This window comes from Diplotaxodon limnothrissa, linkage group LG22, assembly GCF_057381915.1.
Source record: "Diplotaxodon limnothrissa isolate DT_005_m linkage group LG22, D_limnothrissa_male_GT1.1, whole genome shotgun sequence".
NCBI classification, from domain to species: domain Eukaryota; kingdom Metazoa; phylum Chordata; class Actinopteri; order Cichliformes; family Cichlidae; genus Diplotaxodon; species Diplotaxodon limnothrissa.
Window position 1 is genome coordinate 8,952,264 of NC_140616.1, and position 22,990 is coordinate 8,975,253.

General features: G+C 38.6%; 1 protein-coding gene across 2 annotated transcripts; it reads left to right on the forward strand.

Moving 5' to 3' along the window:
* Nucleotides 1-11,323: 11,323 nt before the first annotated feature.
* Nucleotides 11,324-19,276, forward strand: mbpa (myelin basic protein a). Of its 2 annotated transcripts, XM_085346652.1 has the most exons (7): nucleotides 11,324-11,567; nucleotides 13,223-13,318; nucleotides 13,813-13,839; nucleotides 16,216-16,236; nucleotides 16,648-16,706; nucleotides 17,514-17,597; nucleotides 18,059-19,276. In XM_085346652.1, exons 1-7 carry the CDS (start codon nucleotides 11,448-11,450, stop codon nucleotides 18,213-18,215), a joined length of 564 nt encoding a protein of 187 aa, XP_085202778.1. In that variant the 5' UTR covers nucleotides 11,324-11,447; the 3' UTR covers nucleotides 18,216-19,276. The 2 variants fall into 2 exon arrangements, with proteins under 2 accessions (XP_085202778.1, XP_085202777.1); XM_085346651.1 differs by lacking the exon at nucleotides 16,648-16,706 and having other exon boundaries at nucleotides 18,059-18,174.
* The last annotated feature ends 3,714 nt before the right edge of the window (nucleotides 19,277-22,990 follow it).

Consider the following 22,990-nt stretch of genomic DNA (forward strand, 5'->3'; position numbering starts at 1 on the left):
TGCATTACTTCCAAAAACTTTGCTCTAAATGTGTGCCTTTCTCATGTTTGTATATATTCATCTAGTCTGTATATATCTATTCTATTCTATTCTATTTACAAAAACATACTAGACCTTAGGGGATATTAGTACCTAGGTTGGCTTTGACCTTAACCATCAATGTTAGTGTCCAGGGTCAAAGCTGACCTTGAGAAACAATTTCACAAAACTATATCAGGTACTCTGTCACATGAAAGGGCACGGAGAGACTACACATTTTATTTTTTATATGTTACAATGATGCCAGGGTTTTGCACAATTACACTGTATTTGTATATCTTAAAGTCTGAAGTTTTAAAAACTTATTAAAGCCAAAGGCTTCAGCCCATTCTGCTCCAATCATATGGTTAAAGATAATAAAATGTGTAATTTTAGTATGTAATCTTTGAAGGACATAGGTCAAAGGTCAAACATCAGTGTGTTGCTATAAAAGCAGGCTGATGACAGCGTGTTGTAATAAAGACATCATAAAACATCAAAGTTTTATATAGCACTTGCCCTTCGGGAAGCGTTGCCCTCTCTGAGTGTTTATATGTGCCTCCACCTGCTTTACTGCCTCTTAATGCAGACATTTTCTGCTCTTCAAAACAATTCAATTCAATTCAATTTTATTTATATAGCGCCAAATCACATCAACAGTCTATTGCAGCCTACGTCTATTGCAGCATAACTAAGGGAGGATTCAGTGTCACCTGGTCCAGCCCTAACTATATGCTTTAGCAAAAAGGAAAGTTTTAAGCCTAATCTTAAAAGTAGAGATAGTGTCTGTCTCCTGAATCCAAACTGGAAGCTGGTTCCACAGAAGAGGGCCCTGAAAACTGAAGGCTCTCCCTCCCATTCTACTTTTAAATACTCTAGGAACAACAAGTAGACCTGCAGTGCGAGAGCGAAGTGCTCTAATAAGGTGATATGGTACTACAAGGTCATTAAGATAAGATGGGGCCTGGTTATTTAAGACCTTGTATGTGAGGAGCAGGATTTTGAATTCCATTCTGGATTTAACAAGAAGCCAATGAAGGGAAGCCAAAACAGGAGAAATATGCTCTCTCTTTCTAGTCCCTGTCAGCACTCTTGCTGCAGCATTTTGGATTAACTGAAGGCTTTTCAGGGAGTTTTTAGGGCATCCTGATAATAATGAATTACAGTAGTCCAGCCTGGAAGTAATAAATGCATGAACTAGTTTTTCAGCATCACTCTGAGACAGGATATTTCTAATTTTAGAGATGTTGCGCAAATGGAAGAAAGCAGTCTTACATATTTGTTTAATATGTGCGTTGAAGGACATGTCTTGGTCAAAAATGACTCCAAGGTTCCTCACAGCGTTACTGGAGGCCAAGGTAATGCCATCCAGAGTAAGAATCTGCTTAGATGCCATATTTCTACGATTTTGAGGGTCGAGTAAAATAACCTCAGTTTTATCTGAATTAAGAAGCAGAAAGTTAGTGGCCATCCAGGTCTTTATGTCTTTAAGATATTCCTGCAGTTTAACTTATTGGTGTGTGTTATCTGGCTTCATAGATAGATAGAGCTGGGTGTCATCAGCATAGCAGTGAAAATGTATGCTATGACTTCTAATGATGCTGCCTAGGGGAAGCATGTATAATGTAAACAGAATTGGTCCTAGCATTGAACCCTGTGGAACTCCATAATTAACCTCAGTGTGTGAAGAGGACTCAACATTTACATGAATAAATTGGAGTCTATTAGATAGATATGATACAAACCACTGCAGCACAGTAACTGTAATACCTACAGCATGTTCTAATCGCTCTAATAGGATATTATGGTCAACAGTATCGAACGCTGCACTAAGGTCTAGCAGGACAAGCACAGAGATGAGTCCACTGTCAGAGGCCATAAGAAGATCATTTGTAACCTTCACTAAAGCTGTTTCTGTGCTGTGATGAGCTCTGAAACCTGACTGAAACTCTTCAAATAAACCATTCCTCTGCAGATGATCTATTAGCTGTTTGACAACTACTCTTTCAAGGATTTTTGATATGAAAGGAAGGTTGGAGATTGGCCTATAATTAGCTAAGACTGCTGGGTCTAGAGATGGCTTTTTGAGTAAAGGTTTAACTACAGCCAGCTTGAAGGCCTGTGGTACATAGCCTATTATTAGAGATAGGTTGATCATATTTAAGGTTGAAGCATTAATTAATGGCAGGACTTCTTTGAGCAGTTTTGTAGGAATGGGGTCTAAAAGACATGTTTATGGTTTGGAGGAAGTAATTATTGAAGTTAACTCAGAAAGATCAATTGGAGAAAAAGTGTCTAAATGAACATCAATGGTACTAAAAGTAGCTGTAGATAATATTACATCTGTGATATGATTATTGGTAATTTGTTTCTCTAATGATAAAAATTTTATTTGCGAAGAAGTTCATGAAGTCATTACTAGTTAACGTTAAAGGGATGGTTGGCTCAACAGTACTCTGACCTTTTGTCAGCCTGGCTACAGCGCTGAAGAGGAACCTGGGGTTGTTCTTATTTTCTTCAATCAGTGATGAATAGTAAGATGTTCTGGCTTTGCGGAGGGCTTTCTTATAAAGCAACAAACTATTTCTCCAGGCTAAATGATGATCTTCTAAATTTGTGAAACGGCATTTCGTCTCCAGCTTACGAGTCATCTGCTTTAGCTCGTCCACAGAAGGACTGGTAGCTCCCCTTACGATAAGGGTTCAGATCGCGCGAACAGGTGTGAAATGTGTGTGTTTAGTTAGTTTGTTTGTTTGCTTGTTTTAATCAATTTTAAATCATGCTTTTTATTTGTTTTTGTTTCTAATGTCTCTGTAAAGCACTTTGAATCACCTTGTTGTTGAATTGTGCTATACAAATAAATTTGCCTTGCCTTGCCTTGCCTTGATTTAGGCTACGTGTTTGAGAATTATACCACAGAGTCAGGTACTTCTGATTTGAGGCCTTAGTTTTCACCGGAGCTACAGTATCCAGAGTCGTAGGTAGTGAGGAGGTAAAATTATTAACAAGATGATCGACCTCTGTTGGAGTAGCGTTCAGGTAGCTTGTCTGCTCTATGTTGGTACAGGGCATTGACGACGATAGCAGTGGTTGGATTAAATTCTTAAACTTAGTTACAGCACTTTCAGAAAGACATCTACTGTGATAAAGTAGATGTCTAAGTAGATGTCTAAAACAAGACTGTTATCTCTCAGTTTCAATTTCCAAGGCAACCATCACAACATATAAATATTTATAAGCAATGCAGTGGCATCTTAAAAATGTCAGGATTTGATGCTCTGAGATGAGAATGCATTTATCAAATAAAAATCTTTTGTTTTGTTAATACTGCTTCTTTTTTTTTAAACTGTGTGTTTATTGAGTTTTAAACTTTACACTGACACCAAAATTAAACAAACAAACAAATAACCAAAACAACAACAACAACAAACAAAACAACAACAACAATAACATAGCAGAATGAAACAAAACAGACAAAACAAAACAAAGAGACAGGCAACCCGGCTTATGAATACAAAGAAATAAGTGGAAAATCCAGACATTTTGATTGTGAGATACGATTAGCAATACATATATGTAAAATAGCAGTGATCTGCTTGCATTATACCAAGGCCCGTGAGAAAATAGCAGAAATATCCAAACCGACATACGCCATAAATGGGTCCCATATTTTATGAAACTTTTTGTCCCTACTATGTAGCTTGCATGTTAGGAAATCTAGTGACACATATTCCAATACTGTCCAATGCCATTGAGTCTTAGATGGGGCCGTGTCCGTGATCCAGTTCAAGAGGACACAAATACTGCCTCTTTTATTAGTGATTGGTTTGATGCTTTTTAAGACTTCAAGAAAATCATATTGCTGACCCCTCTTTTCCCAGTATAATGTACAAGCATAAATGGAAATTAATCACGATCTTATACTGAACCCAATGAACACATCAGCCATACAACAGGCCAAGCAACAAAAAAGCACATGGCATTAATAATAGCAGCTTTCTAATAGCATGTTCTTTTAACTAGCATGCTTTCCGAATCACCAGTAAATATCGTTTGTAGTTATAGTTTCCTCACAACATAAACACTTTCCAGGATAAGTTAAATTTTACACTGGTCTCACATTAAACCAGTCTAAAGAAATAATAACGCTTTTCCTTACACGAGCCTCAATGTCCTGGGCTATTTCGTCCTGCTGTTGTTTTTCTTCTGTCCTTACTAAACTGGCCTCCTGTGTCATTTATTCCTACTGCCGATACGCTCTGCACTCTACTGCAGAAGACTCACCTGCACTCACAGAAAGCTAGACAAGGTGCAGCATGATGGTTGTTTCTTCCTCTCCCTCTCCTCACCACCACTAGCATTGGTCTGATTTTACTGTTAATTTGTCATTTTCTTTATTAGTTAACAGTTAACAGCTATCCTGTTTTATTTTGGTTCTGTTTCAATATTTATTAATAATAATATTAAGGCGAGAAGCCTGATCCAGTGGCTCAATGTGTGGGTGGCTCTTTTGTTCTGTTTATTTTTTCAGGAATCCCATCTTTGGATTTGATATTTGTAATTAATTATATTTCCATTATTAAGATTTTCTTGAGTTGTAGCAATGATGAGGCACATTTAATATCTTGGTTAACTTTGAGTCACAGATTTAGACCATCACATTTTTAATTTCACACATCTAGCGTCCATCACCCCAGAAATTGCTGCCCTCAGAATAAGAGGGTTAGTGTCACACTTCAAATACTTTAATACAAATATGGGCTTTTGACATGTTCAGAAGGCGCATCAGCAGCAATAAACATGCCAGATTGTTTCTTTTCTTTAAAAAAAAGACAAACTTCAAGACTAAAACATACAGTGAGCCATTGCTACTGCACAAGGACAAATATACTTGACAAAATTGCAAAAAGTGAACAGAAAACCTGCAAAAATACGGGAGAAAAAAAGTCAGTCTACTTAAAAAATGAGGGGAAACGGTGATGATGGTGTATTTTGTCCACCAGTCTTCAGGCAACTATTTTGCTGAGTACCTTTATAAATCAAAACCCGTTTTTCCAAAATAATATGGTTTCAAGTGTGGTTTCTAATGACTGGGATCTCTGATGTGCCCTCCACTGGAATCTACCTGCAACAACCAATGTACAAAGCAAGCATAAACAGTGTTTATGACCCTGTGATTTGTCTTTTTATGTCTTGAAGAGACTCACAAACAGCAGGATCCCTCTCTGGGTGGCAGGGTTGGTCTTTTCATTAAACTGTGCCAGAAAATAACCAAAATTCAATTTAAGCTCATCTTTACCAAATTATAACTCAAGTGACCTCAAGCCTTTAAAATGGTGACAATGTCAGACTAATTCTGGGAACCTCTCAGGCTGACTCCCGCATCTGCAAGGTTGCAAAAGTCATAAAAACAGTTTTAATTTAATAATGTAAAACAAGGCAGACTTTTTCATGCGTTCTTCTACAGTACATGTGATGGAACAGAGGCCGTCTTTCTTCCTCTCTCCAGTAGCAGATAGATATTCGGCTGCTCGCTCTGAGTGGGTGACTTGGTTTAGATCAGCATTCCTGCTGGGGTTCAAGGATATCTCCCGTGTTTGTGTCCCACAGCTCTCTTCCATGGCTGCTATTGTTTGTCCTCGCTCCGTCCTCAGCCATCCATTCCCAGGAACAAATCCAAGACTCTTCTGGACACGAGAGCACAAGCAGTGTGGTCAGCCCACTCTCTGCATTCCTGCACCCTACCTCTGACAGGCCTGTGGGTGCTGCACTGATATCGTTTTTTGCAGGACAAACAACACAGTGTACAGCTCAGAGTGGACAAACACGTCTCCCATGTCCCCATTTTAGATTCTCTGTACAGGAAACTGGGCAGCCATGTTGCCCGGGCAGTGGTATGTGATATCAGGGCACGTTCACCCACTTATTCGAGATTTCTCAGCGGATGAGTTCAGATAAAGGCCTCACATTTCTACGTTTTTACGAGTCTAGAGATTTCCTGAGTCACCGTTTTAAGTGAATGAGCAACATTTAGAGCTGCAAGAGTTCAAAAGTTTCCACTAGCTTTTATATCAGGAGGAAAACCTGTATGTAAGCGATGAGTGATATTAATGAAAGACATCACATTTTCAACTAATGCGTCATTTTGGATTAGCAAATGTACAAAGCAAGCAACTTCCCAAAAAGTAGTGACTGTTCAGCCAAAATTTAGCTTACATCTGCAGGTTACATTTTACCATGACTAACAGAGTTGACTCAGGGTGACTCACATTAGCCACAAATCCATCTTACACTGGCCAGATGTCAGGTTTATCATGACATTTGATCCACACAACATTTGTGAGAGGCTCAACTGAGCTGTGAGTGCCCAAAACAGCCAACTTTAGCCCTAAATATGGTGGCAGTCTAATCAGATTTATGGATTAAACTGATATCAACAAATAATCTCTCCTCTTTGCACCTTCTGCACATATGTGGCTTAAATTTAAAGTTTGTACTTTAAAAAGGAAAAAAGGATGTACTACACTTACTGAATACATACTGAAAAAAGCCATTTTAACTTTTTCCGTTATTATTCTGACAATCTGTAAACCAAACGGTTTGAGGAGTAAGTGGGTGTATTTAGGATTTCCATTCTTACCGACATAACAAAGACCAAGGAGTAGAAAAATCTTTCTGAAACTGAGAGTTCAGAGCCGTCTGAGCTTTGAGCTCACAGGCTATACTTGTCTACACGCTGATCCCATTATTTTAAATTCGGCCATGCTTAATCTGAGGTATGCATCATTGTAACAATTTATATGTAACAGAAAATGTAAGAAGAAATCATAACAAGTTCACTTTAGAGTTGTGCGATTAGTCGTAAATGATTTTGAAGTTTTGTTTGACAACTGGTGTTTTATTGGACAGTTAGCTGCAAGGGGCTATTCAGCTAGCTTTGCATAATCAACAATAGCAACATCTGCTTTACATTTATTTGTAAATTAATGGCTGACTTGTATTTTGTCCACCTACTGATATTGCCAGATATATGTCATTGTGTGCTACATGTGCTACATGCTAAAACCAAGAACCAGGCTGCTGAAGAACTGTCATTTACACTGATCAATGTAACTAACTGCCTGCCAAATTCATGTTTGCATCTTAATTTCAGCTAAACTGTGTTTTTTTTTTCACGGTCCTGAAATAGTGATTCAGATGTAATTAGTAATAGGGACAAGACTGTCAGTTACTATCATCATCAGTCAGTATCAGGTGATAAATATAAATATTTAGGTATAATAATAGATCCAGAATTTACATTTTTTTAAAAAGTTGTGAATAGTCAAATTTGGTTTGGGAAATTTTAGGCTTGTTGGGAACAATTTAACGACTGAGGCCTCAAAACTTTTCTCTCTTATGACCTTTTGTCTCATTAGTTGGACACAGACAAATGAAACCACATCACAATGAATCGAAAGAATCTGTAAGCAAGCCATGAAAACCTAAAAACCTAAAAACAACCTGCCTGGGACTGCAGATCAAAATTAGCTAGTAGCTAAATCTGACAGATTTACATCATCAATTTAAGGGCTTTATTTTTTGGTTGATTTATTGAGCCATTCACTTTCAACAAAAGTAACAAAATATGACAGTATATGCATCTGCAAACCCTCCAAGAATAGTTCACTTTGTACTCAAAGACCAGCATAACATTTCATTATACCTACAGGTTGACAGGCAGCAATGTTCCCTTCTGCATCTAAAGGTCAAGTCATCATCAAGTGGGCTCCAGACTCTGGATGCCATTGTCAACCTTGTTTTTGCACCATGCTCATCATCGTTATTTGCCAGTTTAGCATTAGTTGGAATGCAACTCGAACTCCACTTGAGACGAGGCTCAGTGAGTTCGGAGCAATAAACATGATTCAAACCCAAAGGTAAACAATTAAAAATGAAACTCACATTCTAAAAAAAAAGGGGGGAAAAAACAATAATGAAGTTTGAAATGTATCTTTCATTTTTTCAAACTTTGGTTTGATTTGAATAAAAAACTTTCAATGGTCACTGACAAGATCCATGTCACATATGATGCAATCAACAAGATCCAAACCTGAACATTCATGTCAGAGTTAAATTATTATTGTTAAATAAACTTTAATTTTCAGATATATAAGATATGCAAAATATAGTCAAATTTCAAGTGTTGGTATTTAACTTTCATGCTTACTTTCAATTCTCTTTATTTCAATGTGTTTATTTTAGTTTTATAAGCTGAAAGACCCCAGAAACAGCTACCTAGGATGTAGCTAATATAGGGTCAATAAAAGAATAAAAATGTTCAAATACAACAAACTCAGCAAGTCATAAATCTTGCTGGAATAGTTACAAATGTGTTACTTGCTAAAGAAAATGTTACTTAATTTGATTTTCTGTCTACGCTTTCCCTTCACCCCAAAACCAGTTTCGACCAGTGGTTGCCTCTCCGTGATCCTGACTCTGCTGGAGGTTTGTTCCTGTCAAAAGGGAGTTCTTCCTCCCAACGTTTGCCAAGTGTTGCTCATAGGGGATTGTCAGATTTCTCAAGTTCTTTCTTATATATACATGATAACAGTCAGTCTGCTGCAAAACAGGGACTGAGATGAAAGATAAATAAATAGAAATACTGCTGTAAGGCTGAAACTTTCATGATTAGATTTTTTGAATTTGGGTGAAAGCAGGAAAAGAAAATAAGCCCTAACATCCCAGACTGAAACTGTCTGCAGACATTCAGCCTCTGATGTCAGCAGGAAAGAGAAATGAGTCCCAAAACAAATTATCCTGTAATGATTCACAACAATATGACAGCACGAGTGAGGAGAAACAGTTCAGAGCTTGTTTGTTTCAAAATTATATGCCCATCAAGCAGAACAAGATTTTTTTAAATCTTATTTCCACGTTTAGCACACCGCGTACACATATTAAAAAATGGTAAATGGCCTGTATTTTATATAGCGCTTTTACTAGTCCCTAAGGACCCCAAAGCGCTTTACATATCCAGTCATCCACCCATTCACACACTGGTGATGGCAAGCTACATTGTAGCCACAGCCACCCTGGGGCGCACTGACGGAGGCGAGGCTGCCGGACACTGGCGCCACCGGGCCCTCTGACCACCACCAGTAGGCAACGGGTGAAGTGTCTTGCCCAAGGACACAACGACCGAGACTGTCCAAGCCGGGGTTCGAACCGGCAACCTTCCGATTACAAGGCGAACTCCTAACTCTTGAGCCACAATCGCCCCACATATTACTTAAAAGTAAAACCAAAAAGTGCGCAAGCCAGGCAGCTCACAACAGTCAACACTAAATAGACCATTATGTACCACAAATATATATTTGTGGTACATAATATTTAGAGTTTAGTCAATAAGTAAAATATAAATACTAAAAACGTGTTAACTAAAATTTGTGATCACATGATAAAGAAAAGCTAAAAATAAGACTGTTGGTGGAAACTGAGAAGCCAGCAGGATCTCTTCATTATCAGGCCACATGACAGCTCACCCACTCATCAAGCTCGGCCATTCATTCAACATCCAAGTTATTTAGAGGCCTGCCTCTGCAACCCACTGGATATGCAACTGGCTTGGTTTGTCATTGGTATCCACAGATGCACTATGTACATGTCTTTTTATCTGTGATTACCATAATAGAGGTTTTTATTGAAATATACAAATGTTTGTTGTGTGCAAGTGATCTGCAGATGGTGGTTTTGATTAGATTGTAGATGATTGAAAAGGCAGGAACCAATAGCCTATAGATCTCAGCTGCTGAGGTGAATGTGTGATTTACCTGCATGCGTGTATCAGCCAATGGGGCTCCCAAGGTTGGCACATGAATTACTCTGAAAATTAGTTCAGAGTTTAAAAATGGGTGGCATGGTGTTGCAGCGGTTAGATGGCTCTGGGTTTGAACCTGCTTCTTTGTGAAGTTTGCATGTTTGCATACCAGTTTCCTCCCACAGTGGTATGTTAGACATGCATGTCATTGGTGGTTCAATCATTAGCCATATGTGTGTGTTATTTGCATCTCTGGCTTAGTATCTGAATCTGAATTGGATACAAAGTTTAGAAAATGTTCAGAAGCTTGAAAGAATGTCTTACTATTTATATTAAAACACTAAAACATTGTTATTAAAAATATGGAGACTGTTCCTATAAAACTTCCACTTCAGTAACGTGGCCAAAACCCCCACTTTTCACTTGCTTTATGTTGTGCGATATGAACACATATGAATTTAAGCCATGTTTTTCCAGTTTAACCTGTTTGTTTTCTATAAACATTTCTGCTTGACTTGAAATAAGAAACAATCAACAACAAAAAGACATCTGTTGCAAAATATTAATATTCTGATGCTGCATGGGTGTTTTCTAACACAGCTCGCTGCTCAACAGATCGTGCTTTGTCTGCCGACCGCCGCAGCCGCTCTGGGTGAAACAACACATGCAGGACTCCTTGTAATGTTGTTAAGTGGTACAATGAGAAAATAAATTTACACTCTACACTGCTAAACAGCCATGGATCGTTCTGTGAAACACTGACGGCTAACAAAAATATTCACTCCAAGGTCTTCAGGAGCAAATGCAGTTTGCTCAATCATCAATAAGCTGCAGATGCTTTCAAGGCAGCTACCTTTTATTTATTTTTTTGCAGATTTAAACTTGGTGCATTTGTACTTTTATTGGCATTAAAGCATAAAGCTGCAGTTTTCAAGTCCATGGCACAGATCTTGTTCTCCTGTTAGTCATAAACTGAAATAACTGGAGCTCTTCAATGGCTTTGGCTTAAAGACACCGAAACGGAGCAAATGCAATGTGCAAAGTCACCTCAAGTTTATTTTATTACTGTGCAGACAGATAATTGGCCTGTGTTCACAGGTTTTTGTCTCTTTCACACCATAGTCTTTCCTTTTCTTAATCTGGTGACTGTACATCCAATTCAAACACAATGCATGAAGAAGATATATGGGGCCGATGCAACAATGGCCCCACAGTGCTTCGGGCTGCTTTGCATCAGGGTGTGAGTTCAGACTCAGAGATAACCCTTGTTGTCCCTGCGGCCGGGGTGAGGCAGATGGGGAGAGGAACAATGGCCGGGCCCATGCGGAGGGCGGCAGTGACTGACACAGCCACTGAAGCTCCAAAGAATGCCTGGAGCTGAGCCAGAACCATGGACATCACCAATGCAAACCCCCCCACCCTCACCAACCTGACCCTCAGTATGTCCCATGGTGCCCTTGGGCCAAGGGGATGACACCTTCAAAGACAGCCCCTGAGCGTCAGATGGGCTGCAAACCACCCTGAAGGAGCAGCAGAGACGGGTTTTGGCACTGTGAGCTTTGGAATAGCTTGGAAGAGGACTACTGAGTAAACAGAGAGGTCAACGCCACCAACAGCAGCAGCAGCTAGCATGGCTACAGCGAGCACCTCAGGGCAGAGCGCTTTCGGGCTCGGGAGGAAAAAGAAGAACCCCGGTCTGATGGATCAGATTAGCAAATTCTTTGGAGGAAACAAAAAGAAGAGGAGCAAGGTGAGCATCCATCCATTTAAAAGGACAGTTTCATCCTCAGCTTAACCCAGTTTTAAACTTTTACTTAGTTAATTAGATACTTTGTGCCAAGCTGTGGTCTGTAAGCCAATTCATGCATATATTAATTTTTACATATAAATAATAATGTGGTTACAATAATAATGCAATTAATATGATTAATAACTTGTGTTTTTATCTTAAAAAGTGAAATATTAAAAAGAAATGTCCTCATAAACTAAAGTGAGACTTTGTGGATGATTAGAGGTTAGGGGAGGTGATAATTCACTTCTGCAGTTTATATTATGACAGTTTGCTTTTAAATATTTAAGCAATTTTGAATTTTCATGAGCAGAGTTGAGATTTCTTTGGTTTTACTGCTTGTACTTCACATTCACCTGCAGACCTTATCTGTTAATTAAAATCCACTTATTTAAGCGTCAGTGTCCTAAAGCACTGAGGTTGTTTTGTATGTCAGACACCATCTCTGTGATGTTTCACTGAGTACTGCACTATGTAAAAGCTCACACTCAAAATTACTGTATGTACTGTGGGCTGTGGATTTTTTTTTGCCTCCCATCTTCAGCTTTTTTAAAAAATATATATATATATATTTTTTTGGAGGGTATGAGTAACTCAAAAATCCATCCAGTTGCTTTGGTAGCTTTGCCCCGATGCACTGTTTTATTTTGTTTTTCTTGTTATCTTGCAAAATGCTGCAAAGAATCTAATATAAAGGCTCTAATACAGTCCCATTGAGATCTTGTGAAGGAAAAAACAGGCCTCAATGTGGATGCATGTAAATTTAGTCTGTAATATCTGTCTGACCATGAGCTGCAGCAGATAGAAAACATCAGACAAAACCCCTTTCAGATTTCAAGATTCAACAGTATGTGATGGGAGGGGCCCTTCTGCTGCTTTCAAACTGCTTTCATCTGCTATCTGAGGCTGTTATTCTGAGTAGGCAGAGCGCAAGGACGCCAGATCTCAGAGATTTCTTGAATTTTATTGTTTGTGTGTTTCACTCTTGTATTTCAGCCTTTATGTGACTCATTTGCAAGACAGACAGAAAACAACAGAAAGCAAAAAGATGCGTGCCTGCACATATCTCGCTTCTTTATTCGGACTTCTTTGTATTCATTAAATATAAGAAACCTTCCTCTGATTGGCTTCCCACATAAACAGAGGCTTACAGCAATATGTAGGGGTTGCTTCTGATCTCACAGCTCGCCTTAGATGACCATCAGGGATACATCTCCTCTCATTGTCTTCATTGCTTTTGCCTTTAAAACTTTAAAGTCTTTAATTCCCAGAACACTCAATTTTTTTCTAAAAGGAGTGTTTATTGAACCCTTGAACCTTGAACATTTACAAAATCATTAAAAATTGATTTGCATATATGAGGTTTAATCTGTATCATCAGTCTTAAAAACATCATCTTGATAATTTCCTCTCTGTCACTGAGATCTGACAACAATTAGGAAATATCAAAGCTATAATTCTGCAGCTGCATGGTGCTGACTTTCATCAGAGAAAGTGAGCTCATCCCAATCTGTTCTATCATGAAGACACTGCAGAAAAATGAATGTTTCATACAGTCAGATGAACATGTGTTAAACAAATATATGCAGTTACTTGACCTCTGCTTATCTTCTCAGGGGTCTTTCCGGGGTCATCTGGCCGCCTCACCCCAGCAGTCCTCTTCCCGCCGTCGGACTAATGAAAATGCTGTTGTGCATTTCTTCAGGAGCTTTGTAAGTTCCACTTGCACGCACACGTTATTCATGCCATTCCATACATGTTTTACTTACCTTTATAAAAGCTATTTTTTGTTGCTGGGTCACGCTAACCCCGCCGAGCGTCATTCAGTTAAATTTGTTTGATGTAATCCCCTGAAATTGCCAAAAACTGCATAACTCATAATGCGGAAAAAACAAATTTCCTCCAGTATTTTCTTTGGCTCTAACTCTTGGCATCAACAGTGTGGCAATGTTTTTTGTTTTTTTTTTAAAAACAGCTGGTTAAATTGTTTTTCCTCGCCTATCTCAGTGATTAGCGCGCGCATGACTCCTTCATTTGCATATTGTTAAAAAAGATTTTGGGGAAATTTCAATCAGCAGCTCAGCACTTTTTGTTTATTTCATATCTGAGTTTGTTGCTCTGTTTTTGTTTTGGTTTTTTTTGCTCTGAACAATCAGTCACTCTCTTGTTGTTGTTGTTGCTGTTGTTGTTGCTTGGTGTTCCTCAGGTTTCCTCTCCTCGTCCTAAATCCAGGGTGAGTCCCACTTTACCCATATCTGTTTTTAATTATTCCAAAGGTTTAACCACAGGATGAAGATAAAGTGTTTTTGCAGCAATCAAAGGTTAAAATAATCACTCTTTATCATTTCAGGTTTAAATTCAATTTTGTTGATGAAGTGCCAAAACAAAGTCAAAACAATCACCTCACCTTTTTATAGTTAAATAGAGATCCAGTCATTTTAAAGAGGAAAGCCTAACAGTCAGATGAACCCCTGTGAGCAAGCGCTTGGCATCAGTGGGAAGAAAGAACTGCCATTTAACAGGAAGAGGACTCCAGCAGAGCCAGGCTCAGGGAGGAGCAGCCATATGCTGCAGTCTTTAGGGGGGTGAAGTGAAGGAGAAGAAAGAGAAAGGATCAATATAGAGACAAAGACATTATATAGTAAGATAAACTGAATGTTACAAAAGCCCCTCAGTTCATTCCTCTGTCTTAAGCTGTTTAAGCTCATTTCCCTCTAAGGCCACACCTTTTTTTTAAATCAAAACCTCTTCTGATTGGTTGTCACTTAGATAGGAAGCTACATTCATGTTTTATGCTAACCTCAAAAGGGGAAGTACCTAAAACTTGCATTCTATCCGAAGACCACAAGATGGCGACAGTTGTAGAAGCAAAAACGATTCAGGTCCTATACAAGTTTATATGAAAACTCCCTTTTTGACCTCTGCAAACACTTTCCTCCTGAGTCTATGGACTCAGTCACTTATTTTGGGTAATATTTAATCCAAAATTGAGTTTATTTCAGAAATCTTGTTAATACTATCTTAAAAAGTGGAGATACAAAACCGCAAGCTAAAATTAGCCAATTTAGCAGATTTTACTGTTGGAAATTACATCAAGAATTTTGCACTTTGCAGGCATCGATTATGCTTACTGTCAGTCTGCTAGGGTCTGCTCAGGCCTGAGAGATACAAATTTTAGTGTTAGATAATGAAGGTCTATGAGGACATCTACAGTCCTGACTTTATTTTTATTTTTTAACGTAATTCATTTTTTGTGTCTTGAATGCACCAACTGCACATGCACCCAGACTTCAAAGAAGTAAAACTGAAATCAATACTCAACTGTTGCCGATATAAATACACTCTGCTATAAAAGCAGCAGAATCAAAGTTCTTTATTTAGAGAAGCCTAAAAATGAGATTTGGATATTTGACCTAAAATCTGTCTCAGTGGTTACTTTACTGATACTGTCATGACTGCAAATTTCCCACCACAATTTCTGCTAATTGCATCTCACATCTTATTGTGGAAATTCACTTTACTCATTTTCAGCATTTTGCTGAAGGTGCCTTCATGTAATGGTTACAAAATCACTGGAGAGCCATGAAGTGTCCTGTGGATCTAAATGTGCACTGTGGGTCTTTCACCCATAAACAAATGGATGAAACAGAGTTCACCTGTGTTCACAGAGATTATCTAAATGTCCTACAAAGGAAAAAGCTGATATAATCACAGACAGCACTATAAGCCATAAATAAGAAAATATCAGATAATAAGATCATAATAGATAGAGACCTCTGCATCACCAGCGAGATTTTCTTTAACCGTAACCCACTTATTGTTTTTCTTTTTCAAACTGCCAGCAATAAACTGCACAAAAATGATATTTAATGTATTTTTTAATATTTGTCAGAAGGGTTCATAAACACGGTTTGGGCTTTGAAGGGTTAATGAAAGCTAAAATGTAATGTGTACCTAATTTCACACATCACCATGGTTGCTATCCTGGTGTTATCATGGTAACATAAACTAAAGCTGAGGCTGATTTTAGTGAGACAAATAGATAATTGGTTATAACTGAGCAAACCAAGACTGTGACCTGATGATGGTGCCATTATGTAATATTAAGGTTATAGTTCATACGTTTATTGAATGAATATCTGGAAAAAAAATATCATAGCAAGTCATCTTATTTATGCTGATGTTTACTAGATTATTAGTAATCCTCTGTGTGGGGATCTATCTGTATTCTTATATTTGTCTTATTATTGCAAAGCAATTTCTTTATAAGGGTCACATATTCCTCTAAAATGCAGATTCCCACTCTGGTACTGGATAAATACATTATAAAGGATCATGAGATAACTGGACAGGAAATGAAACCTTTTCTCTTTTTTTTATATGTGCATCCATTTTCAGTTTCTTCGTGTTTTTTTTTAGGAACCTTTACCGAAACATTTTTAAAAGCTAGATCATAGCAGTGGAGATCATGGAGGGACTGGATAAAATCAGAGTTTTCACATCGACTTGTCTGCTACCACAAAGCTAATCTGAGACCAGTGCAGGTGGCATCATAATCTTACTGTTGCTCATCTCACCATGTCGTTATCTGTTTCTTTTTCATGTCCAGTGGAGAGACGTCTTGGGTTTGGTACGTCACTCGATCCATCTCAAATTATACAAAAGCCCCACTGCTGACTGCGCCGCTCTGTGCGTCTGCAATCATCCCATTTAAATCTGTCTGTCAACCTCTTCTTTGCAACATGTCCTTTGTCTGCAGTGCACCTGTTTCCTAACCTACTTTGTGTTTCACTGCTTTCCTCCCTGAAGAGAAATACATTTTATACCGGAGCGCGATGAATCAAGTCGCATTCACGTCCTGATTCACCAGCATTCACACACAAGGCCTGAAAGGCACAGTTACAGCAGATCAGCCTGGATGAATGCCACAGAAAATCGATTTCATTCATTGACTTGCTGCTTGGAAATTATTGATACAGTTATTGACTTATTGATAAGTTCATTACACTTCAATTTCCCTCCCTTCTTTGCTTCAATCCAGAGCGACTCACTGCTTCTGGATGACTTTGAAATCGCTCAACTATTTATGAACCACAGCCGGTAAACGCTTTTTTCTTAGGACCTCTCCCCCCCCTCTCCTCTTTCACACCTCTAGTTCTCTGTAACACCTTCATCAACTTCTCCAGAGATGACTCACCGATCCATCTGTTCTGGTCTGCCACCTCCTTTGTGTCTTCTTATCTGTCCAGCCACTGTGGACAACTCTTTGTGTGTCATTTGATCAGCCACTTACACCCTTTGTGTCAGTGTCTCTTCTCATGGACCCCATCTTCTCCTTGTCATCCATCTTCTTTCCCCTAAAGGTTACTGTTAGGTGAAATCTGGTCCAGTCACACATTCATATTTCTCTCCTTTCATGTCTACTCACAATAACAGATCAAAGACAACTTTCTTCTTTGCTGTTGCAGAGAAACCACATACCTGCACTTTGTTATTTTGCACACCAATTCACTTTAAATATCAAAGAAGGAAATTCAACTCATAGCCAAACACAATGAAAGCACAAACCCAAATACCAAGGAGTCCATCCTAATGCATTTAAAGAGGATGGAGATCATTAAAAAGAAGGTTTGCAGTCATATTACGGGTGGTTATGTGTTTTTTGTGCAGCAACAGCAAAAACGGCGCCCTTTGTAACAAAATGTTAAGTAGTTTTTTTGTGTGTTTGGCATTTTGTTGAAGTAGTTTGATATCTCTGATTGTCTGGGGGAAAATATCTTTAATCTCATGGAGAGGAAAAGGCCGTCCATGTAAAATGAATTGCTTAAAGGTTATGCAGTGAGGCAATGCTGGATTCTGGAGCTGGTTCCAGTTCTCCACCTGTGCTTATAAGGCATCTTTTTCTAGGCCACGTCACCGCGTGCCGAGAGCACAAAGTCACCAGTCAGAAGGCGCAGAGACCAAAGCACGCTGTCCAGACTCTTCAACCTGGTGAGCTCGCAGAACGTTTGCCTCTTTGCGTTACCCAGAATTCCCCCTTTCTGCCTGTAAACCTGGATTTCACGATCACTGCTTCCTGTTTGTGTTTGCTCAAATGCAACAGTGATGTTCTCGTCAGAGATCAGTGAGTAGGATGTAAATACGATCATTTCATCATCATGCTTTTACTGCAGCCTGTCATCATAATAAACTAACAAGCTTTAGAGCCACATTTTCACTTTTACATGTAAGCCCAAATTCATCCAATGCCATCTACCTCGATGTTTTTGAGGCTTTATTTTCAGTGTGGATCAGCGCCACTAAATGCAACGTTTTTTTTGACAATCACCTCGTTCATGAACTTTCAACACTGTTTTAACCAAATATCTTCCCAGATTGCTCTTATCTGTGGCTGCGGCAGGAAAACTAATGTTTTTCTCAACCTCCTCATGTCCACTTCTTCTTCTCTCCAGGGAGAAGGCAAGTCCCGTGCACCCTCTAAACGCTGGAGCACCATCTTCTAAGCTCTCCACTGAGGACCAAACCGCAGATCCGACACTGACGAGACCAAAAGAAGAGACAGATACGCCTGCGGCAGACTCACGACCTCAAGAGATGTTAACAAACTAACACGATCCTCCTTTATCTTTAGACAGAGACACAACATTAGTGTAAAAATCCTCTTTTTATTTTTAATCCTACTTCTGAGGAATTATTTAGCTGTTTGTAAGAGGTTCAGTCATGCTTTTAGTAAAGTCTCCTACCATAAAAATCATTGTTTGATGGTGCTAGTGTCTGCTGTCTGAGGTTTGTTCATGGCAGGTGTTTGTTTCTTCTATGTCTGCTGTCGTCTGCATTTTGTACACGATTGATGCTTTATGGATCTCGCTGCTTCCTAGAAACACACAGCTCACACGACACACAAGCCAAACAAACTTTCACATGTGAAATCGTGACAGAGGGTGGTCCCGTTTCTGCTTGAGCATGTCACAAAGCCACACGTTTGTAAAATGCAACTGGAAACCTATAGAAGTAGTGGACTCTAATATTGTTTTTAACACCACTGCATAAGTTTTCTTTGCCTCAGTGTAATTAATCACCATGTATGATATTGATGCTTCCCAACTCTATCAAAACAAGATAAAAATGCCCTTTCGAATGCACTGTTTCACACCTGAGAAATGTGCTAAAACTATTCTGTTGTCTTTTCTGTAGCTTTTGCCTCATTTAGTGATTTTCTTTATCTGTTCTGTCGTCATTTAAGTTTTATGGTGATTTGTGTTTTTCCAGAGGATGGCTGACATGTTTTATAGCTGATGGTTAATTTGCAAGTGGTTCAAAAGGTTTAAGGATGAAGCAGCAAGTTGGCACGAGGAGCACAGTACTGTAGGACAGGATGTTGGATTCATGTGTTCTGACAAATATTTTGTGATTTATTTTTTTTTTGTTTGTAATAAATTACACTGCCACTCTTATTTCTACTTGATGTTTGTATGTTCACTTTAACTGAATGGTCAAAAGCACTGTAAAGATGAGATGGCTAATGTGTGGTGGTGCTACGGGAATAGGAACTGATACTTAAATAAGTGTTGTGTTTCCTCTTAATGTAAATTTCCTGTTTGTAATGTACAGCCTAACTTGCAATAAACACCTTTACTTTTTTCACATTTAAGAGTTATTAAATGTTTTAAAATCAGATCATTCCCTTGTCTTTGCTGCATTTTAATTGTTATGATTTACCAAACATATGATTCAAATGAGCTCTGAGCAAAAAATGTGACAACGAATGTGCACGCTAGCGTTCCTGCTGAACGTTAACCAGATAATAACACTTTCACGTCTGTGGTAAGGGGACAGTCTGCTAGGCTTAAAATGCCTGAAAACAAGTGGACACAACTAGTCGAATGCATAGACTGTATGTAAAAGATGGACTTTAGTCATAAAGATCAAGCCAGAAGTCCTTAAAACTGTTTTTTCTTTTCCTTTTAATAAGGTTTGATTTCATAGAAAGTGATGAGAAAATGGTTTTTAGATTATTTTGAACTCAGTTAAAAACTTTCCCGATGAGCTTCTTCTCAGTCAGTAGTTTCAAATATATGTGAAATATAGTCTCTGCTAGAGTTTAGGAGGAGGATAAAACACAAGACGCTTTAGAGCAGGGGTGTTCAACTCCAGGCCTCGAGGGCCGGTGTCCTGCAAGTTTTAGATGTATCCTTAGTGCAACACAGCTGATTTCAATGGCTAAATTACCTCCTGAAGTTGTCTTGAAGCTCTCCAGAGGCCTATAATGAACTAATCATTTGATTCAGGTGTGATGACCCAGGGTGAGATCTAAAACCTGCAGGACACCGGCCCTTGAGGCCTGGAGTTCCCCACCCCTGCTTTAAGGCATGTTTACCTTATGCATGATAAGTCGCTGGTGTATGAGGTGTATCTGCTGTTTATTGGTGTCTCAGTCAGACCGAGCTCTCACTCCTCATGAAGTTAGGAACAGCAACAAATTCTCAGAACAGGGCCTCACATTAGGACTATAATAACCATATGTTTTATTGTTTTATTATTTGCTTCGAGCCCTGTGTACAGGAGCTGCATGCAAAAGGATCTTTTGTTAAAAGGCTTGGCGTAATAAGCAAATGCTTCAGCCAATACCTTTTGATTAGCCTTGTCTCATGCTTTCTTGCTTTGTGGTAGATCTTTGTTCTGTCTTCACTGAGATATTTAAATGCTAATCAATCAAATCAAATCAAATCAAATCAAATCATATGATGATGTCACGGTGGTTACGTTCTTGAAGAAAAACATAACCACCTATATACAGTCTATATTCTTAAGGTTGAACAGACCATAAAAATAGCTGCACTTCTAAAGCTTTATGCCTTTTTCCATTTAAGTAATGCAAAAAACAGTATAAAATATTGTATAGTGTCATGTTTCGCTGTGTGGCAGGCAGGATGAGGACCCAAATCCAGGACTTGGCACACGGAAAAGTAAAATTAAAACGGCAGCTCTATTTCCCGGAAAAACTCTACACTGAATACAAGAAAACGAAACCAGAAACATAAAACCTAGGGAAGTACACTACAACAGAGAACTTGGAGAATACTAGGAGCGCCGAAGACTCGCACACAGCACTTAGCACTGACAGTATGACGTGACAACAAACAGGGGAAGACTGAGGGCTAAAATACACAGGCAGGATAACGAGACGACGGGGAACAGGTGGAAACACAGCTGGAACTAATCAGACATAAAGAGACAAGGGGACGCAAAACTAGATACACTGACATGAGACAAGGACTATCAAAATAAAACACAAAGCATGAGACATAAGCAATTTGACACAGAGACGTGGAAAATGACAGGCTCAGAACAGAAATGACTGTTTTAGTACCATTGGCATGCTTGCTGCTGCATTCGCTGTAAGTTATCGTGCCTCACATCACACATATTAAATTAATCATTAGTTTAATGTAAACAAACAACACAATAGTTCACACAGACACACTACACAAAGATAATGTACACAAAGTGTCCCTAATAATAATGTAGAAAATGAGCTGTTCATTGGTTCCGTTCCAATTTATCATGCTTACTTCCTATTTTGTTTCTATTTTGTCCTTGAGCACATGAATGTATGAAATATAGTGTGCTCTGTATGTGTATGTGTTGTATGTGTGTTGATGCTGAGGTACATTTGCAAGTATGCATAGAGGCATTGTGCAATTGTGAAATACCTTATGTTAAACTATTCATTTGTACAAAGGGCAGGCTTATAAGATTTCTTCTTGCACCGCTTCCCGTTATTATGAAGTTATATATTCTAACGTCTTAAATAAACTCAAATAAATAAAGAAATATAAATTTCTAGTACTATGAAAGAAAAAGAAAATTACATTTCTGCTCATTTAAGCTCATTTAAGGTAAGTAATAGCCTTCTACTGGAAGATTTGTAACCATACTTCATAAATTTTCAATATTTTACCCATTAAGAGTCTTTGTTGAATTGCCAAATTGTTTTAAAAAATTACAAAATTTGACCCTGTTACCTTCTTGCAGCTTAGAAGGCTTATAGTTTGACCTAGCAGCTCAAAAACTGAGAGGAAAAAAATGTAAACTGATAAGCCCCTGTTGTAACTCAGCGATGATCCATGCCATAAAAAGCTCCCAAACACTGCTGAAGTATTCTCTCGAGGCCAGTCGTCTACGTCAGACGATAATCCCAATATCAAAGTCTTTTGCAGAGTGAAAAAAACAAGATCTCAACTACATCAAGCAGGACACTCTGTCCTACATTTAATTAAACACTAAACAAGGATGAGTCATCCTCGTTAGACTCCCTTGTCAATACTGAGAAGTGGGAAAAACAGTGTTTCTCATCATTAGAAATAACGGTGAGATAGAACTTTTCATGGACTACTGCCTCTAAAAGCAGAATAATCACTGAGCTGCTTATTCTCTGAATAATTCAACAATTGGCTCAGAGGTCTATAATCCATGTTACGTCACGCACATTTGAGCACTCATATAAAGAGCAAACTGTACACTCAGCCAGTTCATCTTCACAGTTAATCCAGCCATACAAGTGTCTAATGTGACAAAACATTACTATAAAATGATTTTTAACTGTACTGCAGTAACATTTCTCTCTAAGCTATAGGGCTCTGCAAGCCAAAAATGTGTATTTTCTGTGTTATGTCATTTCTTTCTTTGATGGTCAGGACCTCATGTTTGCTATTTCTATAGACTATCCCTTCTGAAAACACCCAAATATATTAATCAGCAGTCCCATTCACTGGCATCTCTAGATCATGTTATCACAGATAGTGTAGTTTTTGACTAGAATGGCTTGATGCAGTGTTGAGCTACAGAGACCTCTTGTGCCCCGTCATTGTGCTGCAAGGCAGCATTCTAAATGTGTTCTAATGGGGCAAATACTATATCCAAAAGCAGCACCTGTTTACTGAAATTTGAATTTCAGAATTTCTCCACTATAAAAAAAGCAATATGTTCTTATGCACACAACTCAGCAGGTGACTAAGAGCCAACAAACAGTTATTGAGACTGTTATGAGAATGACCATAAATGACCCAGGTTTTAAGATGAGCCTAAAGCTCGATTTAGACTTCTGCAGGAAAGCTGCATCCTAACTTACGTCGTAATCAGAAACTCCTTTTAGCCGTCCACCACATTTCCATGCCATTGAAGTCGAGGCAGCCTGCATCAACCCGATGTGTAGTTATATTTTTCAGGAGGTGCACATCAGGTGGTGCACATCAGGCTACATGGAAGGTTACAGTGAAGGGTTAACATTGTAGATTTCCCAATGAAGCATTATTCATGCATTAGTCTTCTACAATTAGCTACAATGAAAAACTAGTGTTCAATAAACTTGTAGCATTGTTAAA

Bases quoted from the DNA above. Each gene is read 5' to 3' on its own strand.
- mbpa (XM_085346652.1), top strand. From the start codon at position 11,448: ATGGCTACAGCGAGCACCTCAGGGCAGAGCGCTTTCGGGCTCGGGAGG. The intron at 16,237-16,647 runs GTACGTCACTCG...GCTTCAATCCAG, and splicing joins GGAGAGACGTCTTGGGTTTG to AGCGACTCACTGCTTCTGGA. The intron at 16,707-17,513 runs GTAAACGCTTTT...ATCTTTTTCTAG, and splicing joins CTATTTATGAACCACAGCCG to GCCACGTCACCGCGTGCCGA.